The 18,816-nt window shown below is 37.5% G+C and overlaps 1 protein-coding gene and 1 pseudogene across 10 annotated transcripts in view; one reads left to right on the top strand and one right to left on the bottom strand.

Annotated features, from left to right (window-relative positions):
• The window catches only part of ADAMTSL1 (ADAMTS like 1), a 1,026,435-nt gene that overhangs the window by 637,971 nt on the left and 369,648 nt on the right, over positions 1-18,816 (top strand). For all 10 annotated transcript variants that reach the window (XM_054521046.2, XM_054521045.2, XM_063713990.1 and 7 more), the window contains one exon: positions 2,274-2,319. In XM_054521046.2, the coding sequence (XP_054377021.2) occupies positions 2,274-2,319 (46 nt within the window). The remainder of the gene's footprint in view (positions 1-2,273; positions 2,320-18,816) is intronic.
• LOC112135081 (U2 spliceosomal RNA) lies at positions 9,142-9,304 on the bottom strand (annotated as a pseudogene).

Raw genomic sequence — 18,816 nt, 5'->3', positions numbered from 1 at the left:
AGACCTTCCAGTTTTAGAATTCAATTACCTTGTAAATTTACCATCAGCTGGAACCTAGCTCTCATATTTTTGGAGTCAGAAACTTGATATTTTTTAGCAATAGCACCAAGAACACATCCTTTTCTTGGGGGTGTACTCACAATAACTCAGCCCATGAGATGAATATTTCAAACTAGAATGCCAGTTGATTAATTTACAACAAGGAACAGAACTGTCCATCACATGGACCAGAGTACTCATGTCAGCATGGCCAGCACTCTCTGTTCTCAGCAGTCATGAAAACCCAGATCACTCTTGGCAAGTAGCTTGATCAACCTGACACCATAATGAGGGGTGGTACTTGGATGAGCTGAATGTTCATCGGTATCAGCAAGATCAGCATGAGTCATCTATGTGGAGATTGCAGCAGTCTTGTCAATGGGACATGCAGGACTTGAAATTCATTGGCCTTTTGTCTAGGACATTGCTGGACTGGACACTGACAAACATGTGTCTTTGTCATGCTCCTTATTTCTATGGTTTCAATGTGTGGCCAGCCATTCCTTTTCTATTTTTAATGCATAGTTATAGCCAGTCTGATTACAGTCAAGTCTTTAGGAATGGGACCCTTTCTATATTTTTAAGATAGTCTGTGTATAATTGTGTTGTCAGATGACATTTTCCTTCTGGTAACATTCTCAAGACCTAATACAAATACTATATGCATTTCTTACACCAAATTATATGATTTATTTTCTTAATAAAAAGACCAAGTCATATTCATTCTTCTTTGTATTCTTGGTAGTAATTTCATTGCCAAACACATAACAGAAGGTCTGTGTACGTTTATTGAACAAAAAAGTAAATTAGGAGTCATTAAAGCATTGTGATCATGAGTGTGTGAGTTCTGAAGCCAGATGGCCTGGTTTCAAATTTTAGCTCTACAACTTAATAGTTGTGTCATTTTGGCAAATTACTTAACCTTCCTAATCTTCAGTTTTGTCATCTGTAAAGTGGATATGATGATGGTACTCTATCTCTCCGGGTTTTTGAGAATATTAAATAAATTTATACATATAACAAACTTATAAACGTACCTGGAATTCTAAAACTACTAGGTATTAGTATAATCATTCTCACAGGATTTTGTAGTGTATCTTTACTTTTTAAAAAATGTGTGACATATTTTGAAAAGAGTATAGTACTGTTTTTCATTATTTAAGTGTCAGCATTGAACGTTTTATCAAAAGGTGATTGTTTTTGTTCATAAGAATTCAGTAAAATGGAAACTCTCATGTATTGCTGGTGGGAGTATGTAATGGTACAACCTTTATGGAATGCATTTTGGCAATATGAAGAGCCTTACAAAAGCTCATTCCCTTTAGTCTAGTAATTCTCCTTCTAGAAATTTATCTATTCAAAAAACACAGTCAGAAACTTTGATAAAACACATGCACAAAGATGGTTTACCATACTATCATTTATCAAACACCAAAGTGGAAATTACTTAAATGACAAATAATGAAAGAATAATTATGCAAAAAATTACATCATTTGATAGAATATTATGTAGCTCTCAAAATGGTGTTTTTAACATTATTTAATACTGTGAGAAAATGCCTCCAAAAAATTTTAAGGGGAAACAAAAACAGGCTACAAAATTGCATAAGTGATGTGATTTTTTAATTTATACTAGAAAGGACTAAATAAATCAAAATAATAGTGATTGTCTTTAGATGAGGCAACTACAGGGGACTTCTTTTTTTTCTTTTTGGTAATCTGTCTTTTCCAAAACCTCTGTAATGAGTATATATTTTAGAAATAAAAATAATTTTTTAAGAATTATGACTTTCCACATTCTTAGAATTATGATTTTAAGACATGTTGAATATTAATTCCATTAATTCCAATTTATTTTCAGGATCTAAGTTTTTCAGTGAAATATATGTTCAGTTTTATATCAGAAATAAGAAGAAAGGATTCATTGAATATCAGTTTTTTCAGAAAACTTTGTACTAATATTTATTTGATTAAATATGCACTAAATACTTATTTTGAAAATTTTTGAAACAAGATAAATACTTAGTTTCAACCCTTATAGAGAAATCAATTTACATCTATAACTGCTTTAAATCTGCTCAATTTGATTTTTAATAGTAACCCCTCTAAGAACATGCTTAGAAGAAAAGAGAGGCCCTTTTACTAGTATTTAGAGGAAACTTTTTATAAGAAAATATTTCTGATTTTGAGCCTTTCATAAGTAGTAATATTTCTTTTTTCTTTTTGCAACCTAGGAGCTGTGAAGGAAGAAATATCCGATACAGAACATGCAGTAATGTGGTAAGTATAAGGTTCTGAGATTGTGATCATGTATTTTTGTCAGCACTGAATGGTGCTAAGCAGTTTTATATCCTGAGCAGGAAATTAACCAATTAGTATTTCACTGAGAGTTTTTATCTCATACTGTACTGATTATATGCAGGACTAAAATGATATTTTTAATGTTCCTCAATATAAACTTTTAATCATTTGAGCAGCTTGAAACTAACTAGACTATTTCAAAACAAGGACTCTACATTTCCTCTCTACTTTCTGCCTTTTTGCATATAGATCTCATGAGGATGAGTGAGAGGGTTGACAAAAGGGAAACCAGTTGGGGTATCATGAAATAAATATTAATGAATCAAACTCAGATTCGACAAACTCATTCATTTATTCAACAAATATTATTCAGTGCCAACTATGTGTGAGGCACTACACCAGTACAAGAATAAATAACATATGGTCCCTGTTTTAAACATCTGTAGTATAGTAAGAGGTATAGAGAAAGAAGACAGATGTGCATTGCACATAACCACATTCTAGGAAAAAATATCACAAATGCCATAGGAAATAAATAAAGTTCTTTGTGGGCTAAAATAGAGAGAAATCTTAAAGGAAAAGGTGATTTGAGATAGGGTTTGGAGGACTATGACTAGCCCATATTGGGTTTGAAGGGTTGACAGTCAGTCCAATGGAGAGGACATAATGGGCAACTTTGGAGGCAGGAATGTCTGAACACTAGTTTCAGTAGAGTTGAGTATAGCAATATAAAAGAGAAGAATTGAAATATATTTTTGAGGTTATACCATAAAAAGATTCGAATATTAGTCTTCAAAGTTTATATTAGTTCAGTGAATAATGGGAGTCACTAGAGCAAGAGTATGGTGCTACAGAGTTTCCCTTTTAGAAAGGTTAATTTTTTGGTGATACAAGGGTTGCACTGGAACAGGAAATGGATGAGGAGCAAGAAGTAATGAAAGCTTAAGCCTTCATTAGTAGTCGCAGCTACTAAGGAGGCTGAGGCAGGAGGATCCCTTTAGCCCAGGAGTTCAAGACCATCCTGGGGAGCATAGCAAAACCCTGTCTTTTGTAACAAAGAAGAAGAAGAAGGAGGAGCACTTAAACCCAGAGGAAATACTAAATAGATACAAGAGAGATCAAAATTAAGTTCACTCTGCAAGACTTGAAAAGCATTTGAAATTAGAGTGATAAGTTGAAGTGGGAATAAAGGAAACAAAGAGGTATATGCATATTTAGGGCTTTTGTACTTGCCGATCCCTCTGTTGAAGAAGCTCTTTCCTCAATATGGTGGGCATTTGTATTACTTCACATTTCCCTTCTGCATTGCCCAGCAGATATTCTCTATGAGGGCTCCACCCCTGCAGCAGGCTTTTGCCTGGACATCCAGGCATTTTCATACATCCTCTGAAGTCTAGGCACACCTGCAGGACCACCACAACATGGAAGCTGCCAAGGCTTGGGGCTTGCACCCCCTAAAGCAATGGCCTGAGCTGTACCTTGGCCACTTTTAGCCACAGCTGGGGTGGCTGGGACACAGGGCACCAAGTCCATCCAGAGGCTGCCTAGAGCAGGGGGCCCCGGACCTGGCCCAGGAAACCATTTTTCCCTTCTAGGCCTCTGGGACTGAGATGGGAGGGGCTTCCAGGAAGGTCTCTGACATGCTCTGGAGACATTTTCCACATCATCTTGGTGGTTAACATTTATCTCCTCATTACTTATGCAAATTTTTGCAGCAGGCTTGAATTTCTCCCAGAAAAAATTTTTTCTATTTTATCATCAGCCTCCAAATTTTCCATAGTTTTATGCTCTGCTTACTCTTGAATGCTTTGTCACTTAGAAATTTCTTCTGCCAGATACCCTAAATCATCTCTCTCAAGTTCAAAGTTACACAGATCTCTAGGGAAGGGGCAAAATGCCACCAACCTCTTTGCTAAAGCGTAAACAAGAGTCACCTTTGCTCTAGTTCCCAACAAGTTCCTCTTCTCCATCTGAGACCACCTCAGCTTGGACTTTGTTGCCCATATCACTATCAGCATTTTGGTCAAAGCCATTCAACAAGACTGTAGGAAGTTCTGAACTTTCCCACATCTTCCTGTCTTCTGAGCCCTCCAAGTATCTAGGAAGTTCCAAACTTTCCCACATTTTCCTGTCTTCTTCTTAGCCCTTCAAACTGTGCCAGCCTCTGCCAGTTACCCAGTTCTAAAGTCACTTCCATATTTTCAAGTCTCCTTACAGAGGCATCCCACTCCTGATACCAGTTTACTGTATTAGTCCGTTCTTACGCTGCTTTAAGAACATACCCAACACTGGGTAATTTGGAAAAAAGAGATTTAATTGACTCACAGCTCTTCAGGGGTGGGGATTGTAAGTAGGAAACTTACAATCATGGCAGAAGGGGAAGCAAACACATCTTTCTTCACAGGTGTCAGGAGAAAGAAGAATGAGAACTGAGTGAAGGGAGAAGCCCCTTATAAAATCATCAGATCTTGTGAGAACTTACTATCATGAGAATAGCATCGGGAAAATTGCCCCCATGAGTCAATTATCTCCACCTGGTTCTTCCCTTGACACGCGGGGATTATGGGAAGTACAATTTAAGATGAGATTTGGGTGGGGACACAGCCAAACCATATCAGACTCTGACCTCATATTACTTAAAATCCATAGCACTCCATGAGCCAAAATCTTTATAGCTTGTAGAATCAAATTGACGCTGAATTTTTTTATGAGAATCTAGATTCTTCAAATAATTTGAAGCTTTATTTTCTTGCTTTTAGTGATAACAGAAGCAGCATTGCCAAAACACACACAAAAAAAATTTTAAGAAAGAATATTTTCATGATCACATTCCAGTTTTTCAAATTTGGAAGTTTAGAACAATTCAGTTAAATATTCTTTGTTAGATGCTTGATGTGGAAAAACTTGAGAGTCTCTTAGCTAAATCTCCACGGTCATCTTTAATCCCTGGACAGCTTCCTTGGGGCACTTCTGAACTACTTCATCTCCAAAGATTCAGCCTCTTTTCCTATTTTTTGTAGAACTGCTACATATAACTTTTTGGGGAGTTCGTATTCCCCAGGGTAATATGAGGAGTAGAAAACATCTCCCCAGTTTCCCTTTTTTTTTCCTGAAAAATCAGCTCACAGGCTTTTAAAAATGTATTGCCAACCACTCTATAAGTAGTTTGTCGATACAAGAAAGTTAAAGTTCCCACAATGTTTGCATAGTTCTTATAGTCATGGTACTTTCTTACTTTCTGTGTAGCTGGTTCAAGAAGACTATTTTCATTCCTAAGGACAGAGTTTATCTAATCTTTCCCATTTTATAGTTCCCTGCTCTATTCTAAGGAAGCAGCAAGGTGCTCCATCTCTGGAAGGAAAGACAAAGATGCTATTGGTAGACAATAGGTGTGAGCTAGCAAACCAGTCAAACAAGTCATTTAGGTCTCAGAGATTTCACCACAAGACTAAGTGAAGGAGGCTCTCAAAAAGGTTTTCTTAGGTCATATCTTCATGTTAAACCTCAAATTTGAACCCCTTGAACTTAATTAGGGATTTTAAAGTGACTTCCAATATGTTTAGAGTACTTATAAACTGTTTCTTTTGCACTGCCCTTAAGGTTCATACGAGTTGGTATTTAGGAGACAGTGACCATAATTAGCAACATAATAGGCCACACTGCTTGTGGTAGCTTGTGGTGCTCTTAATTTCTTTATTAAATTCTTTGTTGCTCACTATAACATTTTACTGTTTTTAAGACAACAATATGTATTAAGCCCAAGAATTGTTCTGGTCCTGGGGTTCATTGTTAAATAAAACCAAGACCCAATTTTCCTGAACCTTTCATTCTAATGGAGAAAAAGAGATTACAAACAAGCGTGCAAACAAATTATTTAAAAGGAAATATATCAGATAGCAGTTGGTGCAATGCAGAGAATTAAGCTATTGGTAGCTAGTTCAGAAGGGAAGTTCAGAAAATCCACTTGAGGAGTAACACTTGAATAACAAGAAGAAAACAGCTATAAGAATACTTATGGAGTAGCAATCCAGAAAGGACAGCTAGTGCAAAGGCTGTGAAGTACGAGAGAGTTTGCTGTGTCAAGGAAATCATAAAGCCAATATACCTAAAGTCTAGTGGGCAAGAGGAAGAGTATTGGAAGATAAGAAAAAATCAAAACCAGAGGTAGGTGGGAGCTAGATCATGCAGGACACTGTAAAGTACTTACGTTATATTTTAAGTACAAAAATTAGCTGCTGGATGGCCAGGCACCATGGCTCATACTTGTAATCCTAATGTTTTGGGGGTGGAGGGGTGAGGCAGAAGGGTCACTTGAGGCCAGGAGTTTGAGACGAGCCTGAGAAACATAGCAAGACCTTGCTTCTACAAAACAAAAACAAAATATTAGCATGCTGGTGTGCACCTGTTGTCCCAGCTACTAGGGAGGCCGAGACAGGAGGATTGCTTGAGCCCAGGAGTTTGAAGTTGTAGTGAGCCTTGTTTACACCACTGCACTCAAGACTGGAAGACAGAGCAAGACATTGTCTCTATTTAAAAAAAAAAAAAAAAGAAGAAGAAGAAGAAGGAGAAGGAAGAAGAAGAGAGAAGAAAGAAGAAGAAGAAAGAAGAGGAGGAAGAGGAAGAGGAGGAAGAAGGAGGAAGAAGAAGGAGGAGGAGGAGGAGGAAGCTCCTGGATATTTTTAAGCAGAGGAGAGTAGAATAGGACTTATAATGAAAAAGATAGGTTTGGCTGCAGGCTCAATCTGGAGAATGGATGCAAAGTAGGGCGAAGGAACAGAAATTCCAGGAGGGGGATCACTGCAGTAGTTCAGGTGGATGCTAATGGTTGTGTGGACTAGAGTGGCTCTGGTGGGAGGATTTGGGTATGTTGTAGGGATAGAATGGCTTTTCCTAAGTTACGGTGCCTCATCCTCAATTTGACATGATTCACTCTTGTCAACTCCAGCATTGTTGTGTGGAACAGGAGGCAAAGGCCGCAGCATTATAGCCAGAGAGAACAGAATGATCATGGCAAGTTTATAATTTCTTTGAGCCTCAGTTTCTACACTCAAACAGTGAGAGATTTGAAATGAATGATCTCAAAGGTCCCGTCCACCTCTGAAATTCTATAATTCTTAAGAAGTATCATATCTGGACTATACTAGATTTGGATCTGAATGCAGATTAATGAAGATGTCTATGCTAGTTTGGTAACTGGCATGACTATAGTGAAAAGATTCATAGCGAGGGATACAGTAGAGTCAGAGCAAAGAGAGTCAATGTGGAGAGTGGAAGCAAAGTTCTCATCCTTGCTGTACAATTAACCATCCATCTTGACTGGTAATTCTCATTGAGGTTGTGAAAATTCGTGGCATTCACAGAGTTGTTCATGTGGTTATTAACAGTGGGCATAAGGTAAATTCCCATTTGGTCTATTTGTCTATTTTTCTCATAAGGCCTTTGTATATCACAAAGTCAGGAAACACTTGGTGCTTTATGTCAAGGATCAAATGGAACATATGGAAGAAACAATAACTCTGCTATAGGTCTTCCTTGGTCAGAATTTGAAAGAAACTGTTGAAATGACATTCAGACCAGAGAAATACCCCTGAAGTCTAGAGAGATGCTCTAGTAAATAATAACAACTGCAAGAGTTGGTCAGTGAGCCTGCACACTGGACTCTTTCCAGCCAAGAGGCACTCTAAGATGGGAAGTAGGCTACTAAACTTTCCCATAATCTAGTCCTTATTATTCTAGCAGTTGAAAATAAGGCATGATGCTACTTGCCAGGGCCATTTATTTTTTGCTTATTCACTTATTCATTCTCTTGATCAATCAGTTTTAAAACAGCGTTTATTGAACACCCAACTCCTGTTCTGCACTAGGGATATTAGGAGTTGTCACCATCAATAAAGAGACAGGCAGCCTACCCTTGGGGGAAGTCAGAGGCTAGGAGAAAAGACAAATACACAAACACAAAACTAAATAAAGTATGATGCACGCTATCAGTATGGAGGTAAGAGCAAAGTGCTAAGTCATGGAAGGACCATGTCTGATTCTTTCACCGCTGTATACTCAGAGTCTGGCATTCAGCGTCTGACACCATGCCTCTTGCACTGTGAACTGGGAAACGCAGAAAACTCACAGAACTGCCTGAGGTTATTTTAAATATTCAAGGGAAACATATCAAGACTTAACATATGTTGAACACTCTTTGAACTATTTGATCATGCTGTATTCCTTTCTATGACATCTCATCTTCGTAAAGCTGGGTTTGCTTTGATAAAAAGCAAGTACTGTGAGAAAAACAACATGGAATAGGAAACAAGAATGAGGATTGTCCAATGTGATTCCAGGCTTTGGGAAGTAGTACAGGCACACACATCACATTAGTAAATAAACATTATTCATGAATGAAGTAAAATAGTGCTTTTCTCTCAAGTTATATGCATTGTTTTTTCAAATGGCTATTAAGTCGTCAGGACACAAATATATATTAAGTTGCTTGGACCTAACTGCTAAATAAATGGAATTATTTGGTATTCCTGTTGGCCTAGGAGTACCACAAAAAACTTACCCAGACATTAATGGTGCTGTAAACAGAAATTAAGAGCCTCTGATCCAACTCGCTGTAGTCATTCAATACATAGGATGAATAAAAAAATGCATGACATTCTAAATAAGGTGACAGTTGAGCTGAGCTTTAAAAGATGAAAGGGATTTTTTCAGGCTGCAATGAGAGAGAGAAAGAGTTAGTTTTCTGAAAAATGGAAGTAGAGTCAACAATATCCACTGGGATTTACCAGGTCTCAGGCACTTTTTCTAGGCACTGGGGTATAATATTAACAGAGAAAGATAATGCCCCTGTTCTTATGAAGCTTATATTATAGTGTGAGAGGCAAATGATAAAGTTTTAAAAGATGACAGTTTCATATAGTGAATGATTATGCTACACTTGATCTTAGCCAAAAGGCCGAGAAGCGATAGTGAATGATTATGAAAGAAATAAAGCAGAGTAATGGGATGGAGAGTGACACAGGGATGGAGGGTTGCTCTACATGAGGTGGTCAGTAAATTCTCTCTGAGGTGACATTTAAATGTCCTTAGTATGTTTGGAAGGTGAGGCATGAAGGAGCCCAGCTTATTTGGGGGCCTGTGGGTCATTTTATCAGGTGCAGTACAAGGTACATTGTGAGGAAAGAAGTGGGATATTTATCTGTGCTGAAGAGCCTGAACTTAGCCCCAGATGTTATTTCATAAGGAACATTCTTAGTCCCTCACTCAGAGTGATGAGCTTTGGAAGAGCAAAAGGCTGAAAGAAAACTTGGCGACTCTATCTACCCCTTCTGTGCATTTCTCTTCTCCCAGGCCGGGTCTGCCAGTCTCAGGTGAAATATATCCAAGGCAGGAGAGGGATTTCTTAACCTCAAGTAGGAAGACTCTTAAGTGAGAAAGAAATTCTAATTGCAAGAATGTTGATTTCTTCCTAATAAATGTGCCAAATCCCCCGCCTACTAGAGAGGGCCTCCAAGGACCTGGCTGCTGCTTCACGCTGCCACAGACGCACTCTCTCCTGTAGTGGACCAAAGAAATACACTTCTCCCCAGACCCATCCATGCTTCAATCTTTCCTGACCTACCCAGCTGAAAACCAGAAATTTCCCTCATACTATATAACCTCCCCTGAGATAGACATTGCTCTCATGTTAAAGTCAGATGGGACATGTCTTTTCTAAGTCACTTGATGAAGGCTTGATTTGTACACTGATATAACAAAATTGGGAGCAGGCTCTCCTATCTTTCAGAGTCTGCATGCATTCTGCATTTAGACAATCTCTAAAAGGCTATTACGATGTATGAGTGGCCAGGCGCAGTGGCTCATGCCTGTAATCCCGGCACTTCGGGAGGCCGAGGCGGGCGGATCACCTGAGGTCAGGAGTTAAGACCAGCCTGGTCAACATGGTGAAACACCATCTCTACTAAAAATACAAAAATTATCTGGATGTTGTGGTGGCCACCTGTAATCCCAGCTACTCGGGAGGCTGAAGCAGGAGAATTGCTTGAAATCAGGAGGTGGAGGTCGCAGTGAGCCGAGATCGTGTCATTGCACTCCAGACTGGGCAACAAGAGCAAAACTCCATCTCAAAAAAAAAAAAGATGTATGGGTGGGAGGAGTGTGGAGAGTAATTTAAAGGATCTATTTTCAGTTTTCAATCCCATGGATAATGAGGACTTAAAGCAGTGTTATGTAGCAGAAAGAACATGGGCCCTCTTGAGTCCTGAGCTGCCACTTACCAGTTATGTGCTTTCAAACAAATTTATCAACCTCTCTCAATCTCAGTTTTCTTACATATAAAAATATCCTTCTAATATATGTATAAACAGAAAATGTTAATACAATGTTAATGGTAATTTTAAAATTGGAAACAAATGGAGGATGGCTGGTTAAATAAGGTGTGATATGTTCATAGCATGGAATGCTATACAGTCATTAAAAAGATTAAGGTGGATCTATTTGTACAAACCTGTGAGTTCTTCCAAATTATCTTGTTAACAGTTTAAAAAAGCAAATTGTGGAGTAATAACCTATAGTATGATCTCGGTTTTTAAAAATCCCCAGACTGAAATGTGTCTGGTTGTGTGGCACCATCCCAAGGCATTGAAGGACACACATCCAACTGATCACCTAATACAGAGCAGGAAGGGACTGAATAAGTTAGGGGGACTTTCATTTTTTATTCTATATGCTTATATAGTGTTCTAATTTTTTATAATGAACACATATTCCTGTATTTGTAGTATAATTTTAAAGAAAGTACAAAACAAAAGAAGATGAGGTTGGGAGAAAATATTTTATACATAATTGAGTTTTTATTTGTTTTTGAAACAGAAAAAAAATACCACCTCCCAGAGTTCTGGTGAGGATTATGTGAGAAAATGTCTAAAATGCACTCAGCCTGGTACCTGACTCAGTCATGTTGGCTCTACTCTTCCTCATTACCTGTTATGTTTTGAGTTATGTCCTCACTCCGTTGTGTTGGAATCCTAAACCCCCATACCTCAAAATGTAACTATATTTGGAGTCGTGGTCTTTAAAGATGTAATTAAGTTAAAATAAGGTCATTAAGGTGGGCCCTAAATCAATATGACTGGTGGTCTTTAAAGAAGATATTAGGATGCAGACACACAGAGAGAAGACATGTGAGGACACAGAAGAAGGCTGCCTTCCACAAGCCAAGGAGAGAGCCCTCAGTAGAAACCAACCTTGCAGACCCCCGATGTTGTCCTCCTAGATTCCAGAATTGTATAAAAATAAATTTCAGTTGTTTAGCTCACCCAGTCTGTGGTATTTTCTTATGGCAACCCTAGTCAACTAGTATACTACCTTTCTTCAACTTCCTCCTCTTTTCTGACAAAGTACTGTTTCTGAAAGACTACATTATTTTTTAAAAAGTGAAAATTAGACCACTTTGAAATTCCAAAGATCAGCCTTATTCTATGGCATCATGGGTAATTTCTCCTGATAGTTTTGCCAAATGACAAGTTCCAGGTATTCTGGAAGGAGGATGTTAGACCTCATTTCTGGCAGAACTGCAGGCTTATAATGGCCCTTCCTTTGGACGAACTCTAGAAAAACAGACTTTCTATACAGTGCCCAGTTATTAGGCTGGACAGTCAGGTCTCTGGCAACTATCATGGCTTAGCTGTTCTTTGGCCAAATACTTTACTGGAATTGCTGTATATTCTCAGAATTATAACCCAGGGGACAAATCAGTATCCACCAAAAGAAGTCTAACTTACTGTAAAGCCAGGATGAATGTAGGATGGTGACTAAACTCATTATAGGACATTGTGGTTTGTGTGTTTCTCCTTTTTGGAGTTGAGAAGAACTGCTGTTGCTAGAACAAAAGGATGTTCTTTAGGCAACACACCTGCAAAAAAATCCTAATTTCTCTGATTTGACCCAGGCTTTTTTTTAATGCTAAAATTAGATAACAATGGGAAACAATGTTTCTGAAAAGAGAAATGATGAGTGACTTTGATTGTTTCTCTGAGGGCAGAGCCCCTACCCAACCTGTAATAACATCAAGGCTAAATAAGCTTTTAGTATCTTGCAAATAAATTAATCTCTAAATGCAATTGTATAGCATGCCATGTGGACAACTGGAGGTTGACTTTGGTTCAAAACACATCATTTCTTTTTCGCTAGTTAAACACTGAGCATTCAGAGTAATGGTTGAAAATATTTGCAGCAATTACTCTGGGAAAAAAACCCTCATATTTTATGACTAACTGTTTTATCATTTGTGGCATAAAGAAATAAACATTTTTTAAATGATTCACAGATTCCTTCATTTGGTGGATCTGGTGGCTATAGATCTCCCTGCAGTGCTTGCTGCCAGGCAGCTGGCCAAGTTCACTGGGTGCCCCCCAGCCCCAGTAGGTTAGGCCTTCTGCTTTTCCTCTCCCCTCGGCCTTCTCCTGACTGAGGCACACATTTCTTTTTTAATGCTTTTTCTGACATGTCTTTATTTTACTCCTCCTTATTCTCTCTCCTATCCCTTCTCCTTAATGTGTTCTCAATTTCTTATCCTCTGCTTCAACTCTGACTCTCTGGGGAGGGTTCTGGTATGAACACTTGTCAGTGGAAAGAACACAGGCTTGGGGGCTCTGTTACTTACTAACTTTCTGGTTTGGGGCAAGCTCTTCAACTTCTCGTAGCCTCAGTTTCCTCAGTCTTAAAGTGGAAATAATAGTAAAGCTCAGTTACAGTATTCCTTTATAGGAATCAGTGCAACAATGGAAATACATGGGAAATAATAAATTTTAGTTCTTTCTTCCACGTTACCTTGGTAAAAGCTAAGTGAGTGACACTCTTACAAGAAACAGGGCCCAGTGAAACCACAGCCCACAGTATCACATCAGCATTAAACATTTCCTTCCAGAAAAGTTAAATTCCTTGGCTAAGGACAATTTCACTCTTGTTCATAATTCAAGGTGATATAAAAAAAAAACTCCAAATTGTTAGGGAACATATGAAAAGGAATAGATTAGTAAAACTGATTTCTCCTTGATGACATCTTTCTGGTATACTTAAAGGGCCATAGGAGATATTGTCCCCTAAATTGATGATAGTTTTTTTTTCAGCCAGCATCATCCCATGGAGACTGCCAGAGCGGGGGTTAGCAATAGTTGTAAATGACCTTTGAGTGATATGAGCTGGCATTCCTGGCCTGAAGAGTCACATCTTCCAGCTCACTTGTGTGACGCTGACTGACAAGCAATCACCTGTATTATTGTCTTGTGGATTGATGGCTAATGCCAAGCATCTACTTTCCTTGACTCTTAGTATGAATAGGAATGCCTACTTGGCCAACCCAGAATTTCCTTCAATATTGCCATGATCAGTTGTTATATTGAGATCCTCTCAGCTGGAGCTAACTCCTATTATTAATGACAGAGTAATGACTAAATGCATGTTTGAAGAAAAGAAAAATCATTCAACAGCTCAACTTTCAACTGATGAAGAGAATTAAGAATGAGACCGTCATTTCCACAGGGTTGAAAATTATTAGATTGGGAAAAGCTGATATGAGTCCCCGCTCCCGGCTAGCTCCACGAGCTTAGGCAGACAGCTTTCATCTGTGTCTGCCACAATCCCCGTTATTGAAAATGACAGATAAAGACTGATTACATACCTCAAAGAGATCCTGGCAAAGTTATAGACTCATAGAATGTTAGAATTAGAGAAGAATTAGTATATTTGGGTTGTCTGCCCTGTGCCAGGCATGGTACCTTATGACCTTTTGCCCCAAACTCATTCAATTCTCACAGCTACCTTGAAAATTGGGCATTACCTTAATTCTACAGATAAGGAAATTGGAACATTTAAAGACATGAAATGCCTTATTTAGGCTACACAGCTAAGGAGTGGTCCTGTCAGGTTTGTAAATGCCGAAGCACATGCTCATTTCACCATAACACCAGGAGCTATATGGATGATCTGGACTAATTCTCATTTAGTAAACAGCAAAACTGAGATACAAAAAGTTTAGGGCTCAAGCATTTTTACAACATATGCTTTTTTTTAAGAAAAGAGATATTCAAACAAGTCTATTATAGCAGTTATAATTCTTCAAGGCTAGAAGTATATGAACTGCTGAGAATTTTTAATGTGCAAATTAAATACAGCAGAAAAAGCAAATCCAAGAATCCTTGCTGAAAACATCTCTAATTCCCTCTCCTTTGAGTGTCTCTGCCTGTCAAGAGGATATAAATTTATTAAGTCAATACTCCTCAGAATTTACTTTCTCAAGTCCCAGTTTCTGAATTTCATAAAAAGAATGCTGGCCTCTAGTGAACCAGATAGAAGCTTGAAGCAGGGATTTGAGAATGATTTAGAAAGAAATTACTACTGCAGTTCATCCCTTGGCAAGGCCCTACAGAATGAAACCAAATAAGCTGCCATGCCTAGGTTGCTAACGTGCAAATACTTGCATGTGCTCAGCCTGGTTTCTATAAGCCTAGAAACGATAAGCAGCATCAAATCTTCTCATTAACACCAAGATGTGCTGAAACTCAAGCAGCATGAACTTGTAGGTTTTTCCCTCCAAGACATCACTTTGTGCTGGGTACTATAAGTAAGGGCCATTATTTAATTAGTTAACAAGTTTTTGTACTATCATTCTAGAAATCTTGTCCTTCTTATGTTTTCCTTTGCATTTTAAACATTCCCTTCCTTTTAAGAGGAAATTGTGAAACTTAAAAGAGGTTATCTTTGAGGTTTGGCTGTATTTTTCTTTATAATCTTGCTATGAGCAGTAACTACATATGGCTGTTGGAGAGTGTTTAGTTTGGGTTTCAACTCAGTTAAGAGTTTTGAGTGAAATATGGTCATCACAGTGGGAAGGCTAAAGAGGCATTATTATTTTCATTATTATTATTTTTTTAGAGACAGGATCTTGCCTGTCCCCCAGGCTGGGTTGCACGGGTACAATCACAGCTCACTATAACCTCAAACTCCTGGACTCAAGTGATCCTCTCATTAAAAAGCATTATTAGGTTCCTTTTCCTTTGAATCTTCACTGAGTAAATATACTTTATAGCTCTTTAACATCCGTATCCAACAACATACGAACACCCCTTTCCTAAGCAGCATATTCATTACCAAAAAACTTCTTCCTTCCCCAAATAGAAATTTTTAAAAGAAAGATATCACTGTTTTACAATGTGTAATTTATAACTTTTAATTTTTTCTCCCATTAAAATATGACTAGGATTTATTTACTTTGAATCGTTATAGATATTGGAAGTAATTTAGACAAAACTCTCAATTCTTATAGAACAGTATTTTGAAAAAACTATTTTTAAGCTACTTTTTATATTTGACTTCGTGACTGGGCAATGAAGACAAGCAGCCAGATTTCTAGGCACACCACCCCTGTTTCATTCAAAACAACTCTGCTTTTAACTGCTATATTTATTAGCATCCTATGTAGATTTCTTTGGAAGAAAAATAATTATGCAACAACAAAAATAAAGTTTGAAAACACCTGCTTTATGATATCTCATAAGGTCTTCTAAATTTTGCATGGCTATTTCTAGTTAAGAAATTCTCCCATAAATGTCTATTTTGTACAATTCTAATTGCCAAGAAGATGTTTCTTATAGCAAAATGATGTGTACTTTCTTATTACTATTTAATTTAGTATAGCAGATCATTTTTGACTACATGCAAAGCATTGCTCTAGGAGCAAATGAAAATAAGAAAATGTGTGTAAGACTTTATACTCTCAAATGTTTTAAAATTGGAGGGAGGAAGAGAATAAAGACAAAAATATAGATAGGATTTGATGCAGAATAAGTTACAAAAGTATAACAGAAGAGCTCAGAGGACGTCTATGCAATCTATTAATATCTTAATATCTATTCATCCTCCCCTTTCCAAGCAAGCAACAATCACAGATTAAATATAAAATGATAAAACCAGTGGCATAGCCAGGTTCAAAAGCAAGAGAAAAAGCCCATGGACCAAAAATGGAAAATAAATGCAAGATGGTGAATAGTGCTGATTTCATAGGCATTTTGGCTCCAAGCCTGGAATAAAGCAAAGATTGGCAGTAACTTGACTCTGGTAGGATACCAGGGTTGAATTTCCTTCACAGGAGAAGCAGGACCTAAGCCAGGTGGAAAACTTGATGTCAGGAGTTTCGAGGAGGCTCTCCATTGTGAAGAGAGGCTGTACATTAAAAAAAAAAAAAGAGAGAGAGACAGTTGCCAGTTGCCTAGGATGAGAGCCTTATCTGAAATTGTGGGTCTAAAAGAGGCTGGTTGATAGACACAGATACCATATCATGAACTGAAACTCTACCAATCCATACTTTCCCTCTGGGTCTAGACTTGCAATTTCTTCATTATGGATTAAAACCCAAAATTTTAGTACGGTATCTGATTCTGGACTGGGGGCCATGTGAACCATATGGAGATAATCATAAAACCATTGGAACAGGCAAAGACAAGGAGAACAAAAGGAAAACAAACAGCTTTTTACTAAAAATGAGCCTGCAAATAAAAATTCCAAAACACAGGAAAAAAATATATATATAATACCAAGAAAGACAACAAAATTAACGTTCATACCAGATAAAATTCTGTGAAACAGTTTGACAAAGACTTTAAAATTAATAAAGTCAATCTTCTTTATTGATGGATCCTTGCAATTGTGAATTGTCTACTTGGTAAAATTTGCTTGTAATCCCCCAAATCAATACTTATGGTGCATTTGTGGTCATTCATGGGCATATGAAGAAGAGTGAAATCTTTGAGTCGCCGAATAAGCATGTTCCCAGCTGTGATTGAACAAGGGACACTCTGCCTTCCTGTTTGAGCTCTCATACTGTAAACAGGTGTCCTTTTGGCAGTCTATTTAGTGTCAAGTTTTTCACGTTTATTTTTGTGCTTTTTTGGTGATTTGATTGTTTAAAATGGCCCTGAAGCATATGCTGAAGCACTGTCTAGTGTTTGTAAGCTCAAGAAAGCTGTGATGTGCCTTATGGAGAAAATGTGTGTGTTAGATAAGCTTCCTTCAGGCCTGAATTACAGTGCTGTTGGATGTGAGTTTCATGTTGATGAATCAACAATCTCTACAAGGAGTGTTTAAAAAGAAACATACATTAAATAAGATTATCTACAGATCAGTTGATTAAAATGTTGTGACCAGAAACTTGAAGGAACTATATTTCTCCCTAAGTGCAATGGTTCATTATTTGCTAATTCAGCATTTATGATGATTTTCTAGAACGTAAGTGACACAAATAATGAGTATTGACTTTATGTTGAAAAGAAACACATTAAGAAATAACAATGCTTAAAAATAAAGAATAAATTAGGGAGTAAAGACAGAAATAAAGCATTAAATAGATGGATGAAGAAAATAAATTATTAGAAATTTGCAATTCAAAAATCTAGTAATTGAAATAAAAATTTATCCATAGATAGGATAAATTCCAAACAAGACACAGAATCAGTGAAAATTTGAAGATAGAAGTTAAAAACTTTACCCAAAATATAGCCCAAAATTCCAAAATATATAATACAAAAGAGCCCTTAAGAGATACAGAAAGTGAATAAAAGGCTCCAATATACATCAAATAGGAGTGTTCAACGAGAAGGGGCAGAATTCCATTTAGAATATTCCAGAAAGGAAAAAAATAGTTATCAGACTAAAGTTGCAATGAAAGTGCTGAACAGGAAAAATAAAAATACATAACCAGACATATCATGATCCAACATCAGAAGGAGATTCCAACTTTAGGATAAGGGGGAAATAGTAAAAGCTACCAGAGAAAAGACAGAGTACCCACAAAAGAATGAAACTTAGACTAAAGGCTGAAACTTCTCAGTCATAATGGAGTCTAAAAGATGAGTTAATGTCTTCAAAATATGAATGGAACATAACTGTCAGTGTAGAATTTTGTACTCTCAACTATCAATGAAGAGTGTAGGCAAAATACAAACATGTCCTGATCTACAAAGATGAGCATTAACTACCCATGGACTTTCACTAACATAATTACTACAGGCTATATTTGAGGAAGAAAAATATAGGAAAGGTGGGCAAAAAGGAAAACAATGGTGATCCCCAAAGGGATATGAGAGTGTGTATATGTATGTATGTATGCATGTTACATGGCTTCTCTTCAATAATGTTTCTGGTGTTCTTGTCCTAATGAGTATCTGGGACTATTGAACTTCCCCAACCCTTTGAAGTTAGACATGACTACATACATTGCTTTGGTCACTGAAATGTGGGTTTAAATGAGCTATGTTACTTTCTGGAGGAAGCAATCAAGGGACACTGTGACAGTCCCCAAGTTCTGTCTTTCTTGCTCTAGTGACCAACAAGTCTATGTGCCCTAAAACCTAAAATCTTGCATCTCAAAAAGTAGTCTGGGGTCCAGCAGCATCAACGTCAGCCTGGTTCCTGTGAGAAATGAAT

Source organism: Pongo abelii, chromosome 13, assembly GCF_028885655.2.
Source record: "Pongo abelii isolate AG06213 chromosome 13, NHGRI_mPonAbe1-v2.0_pri, whole genome shotgun sequence".
NCBI classification, from domain to species: domain Eukaryota; kingdom Metazoa; phylum Chordata; class Mammalia; order Primates; family Hominidae; genus Pongo; species Pongo abelii.
This window is presented reverse-complemented; position numbering and strand designations above follow the sequence as displayed.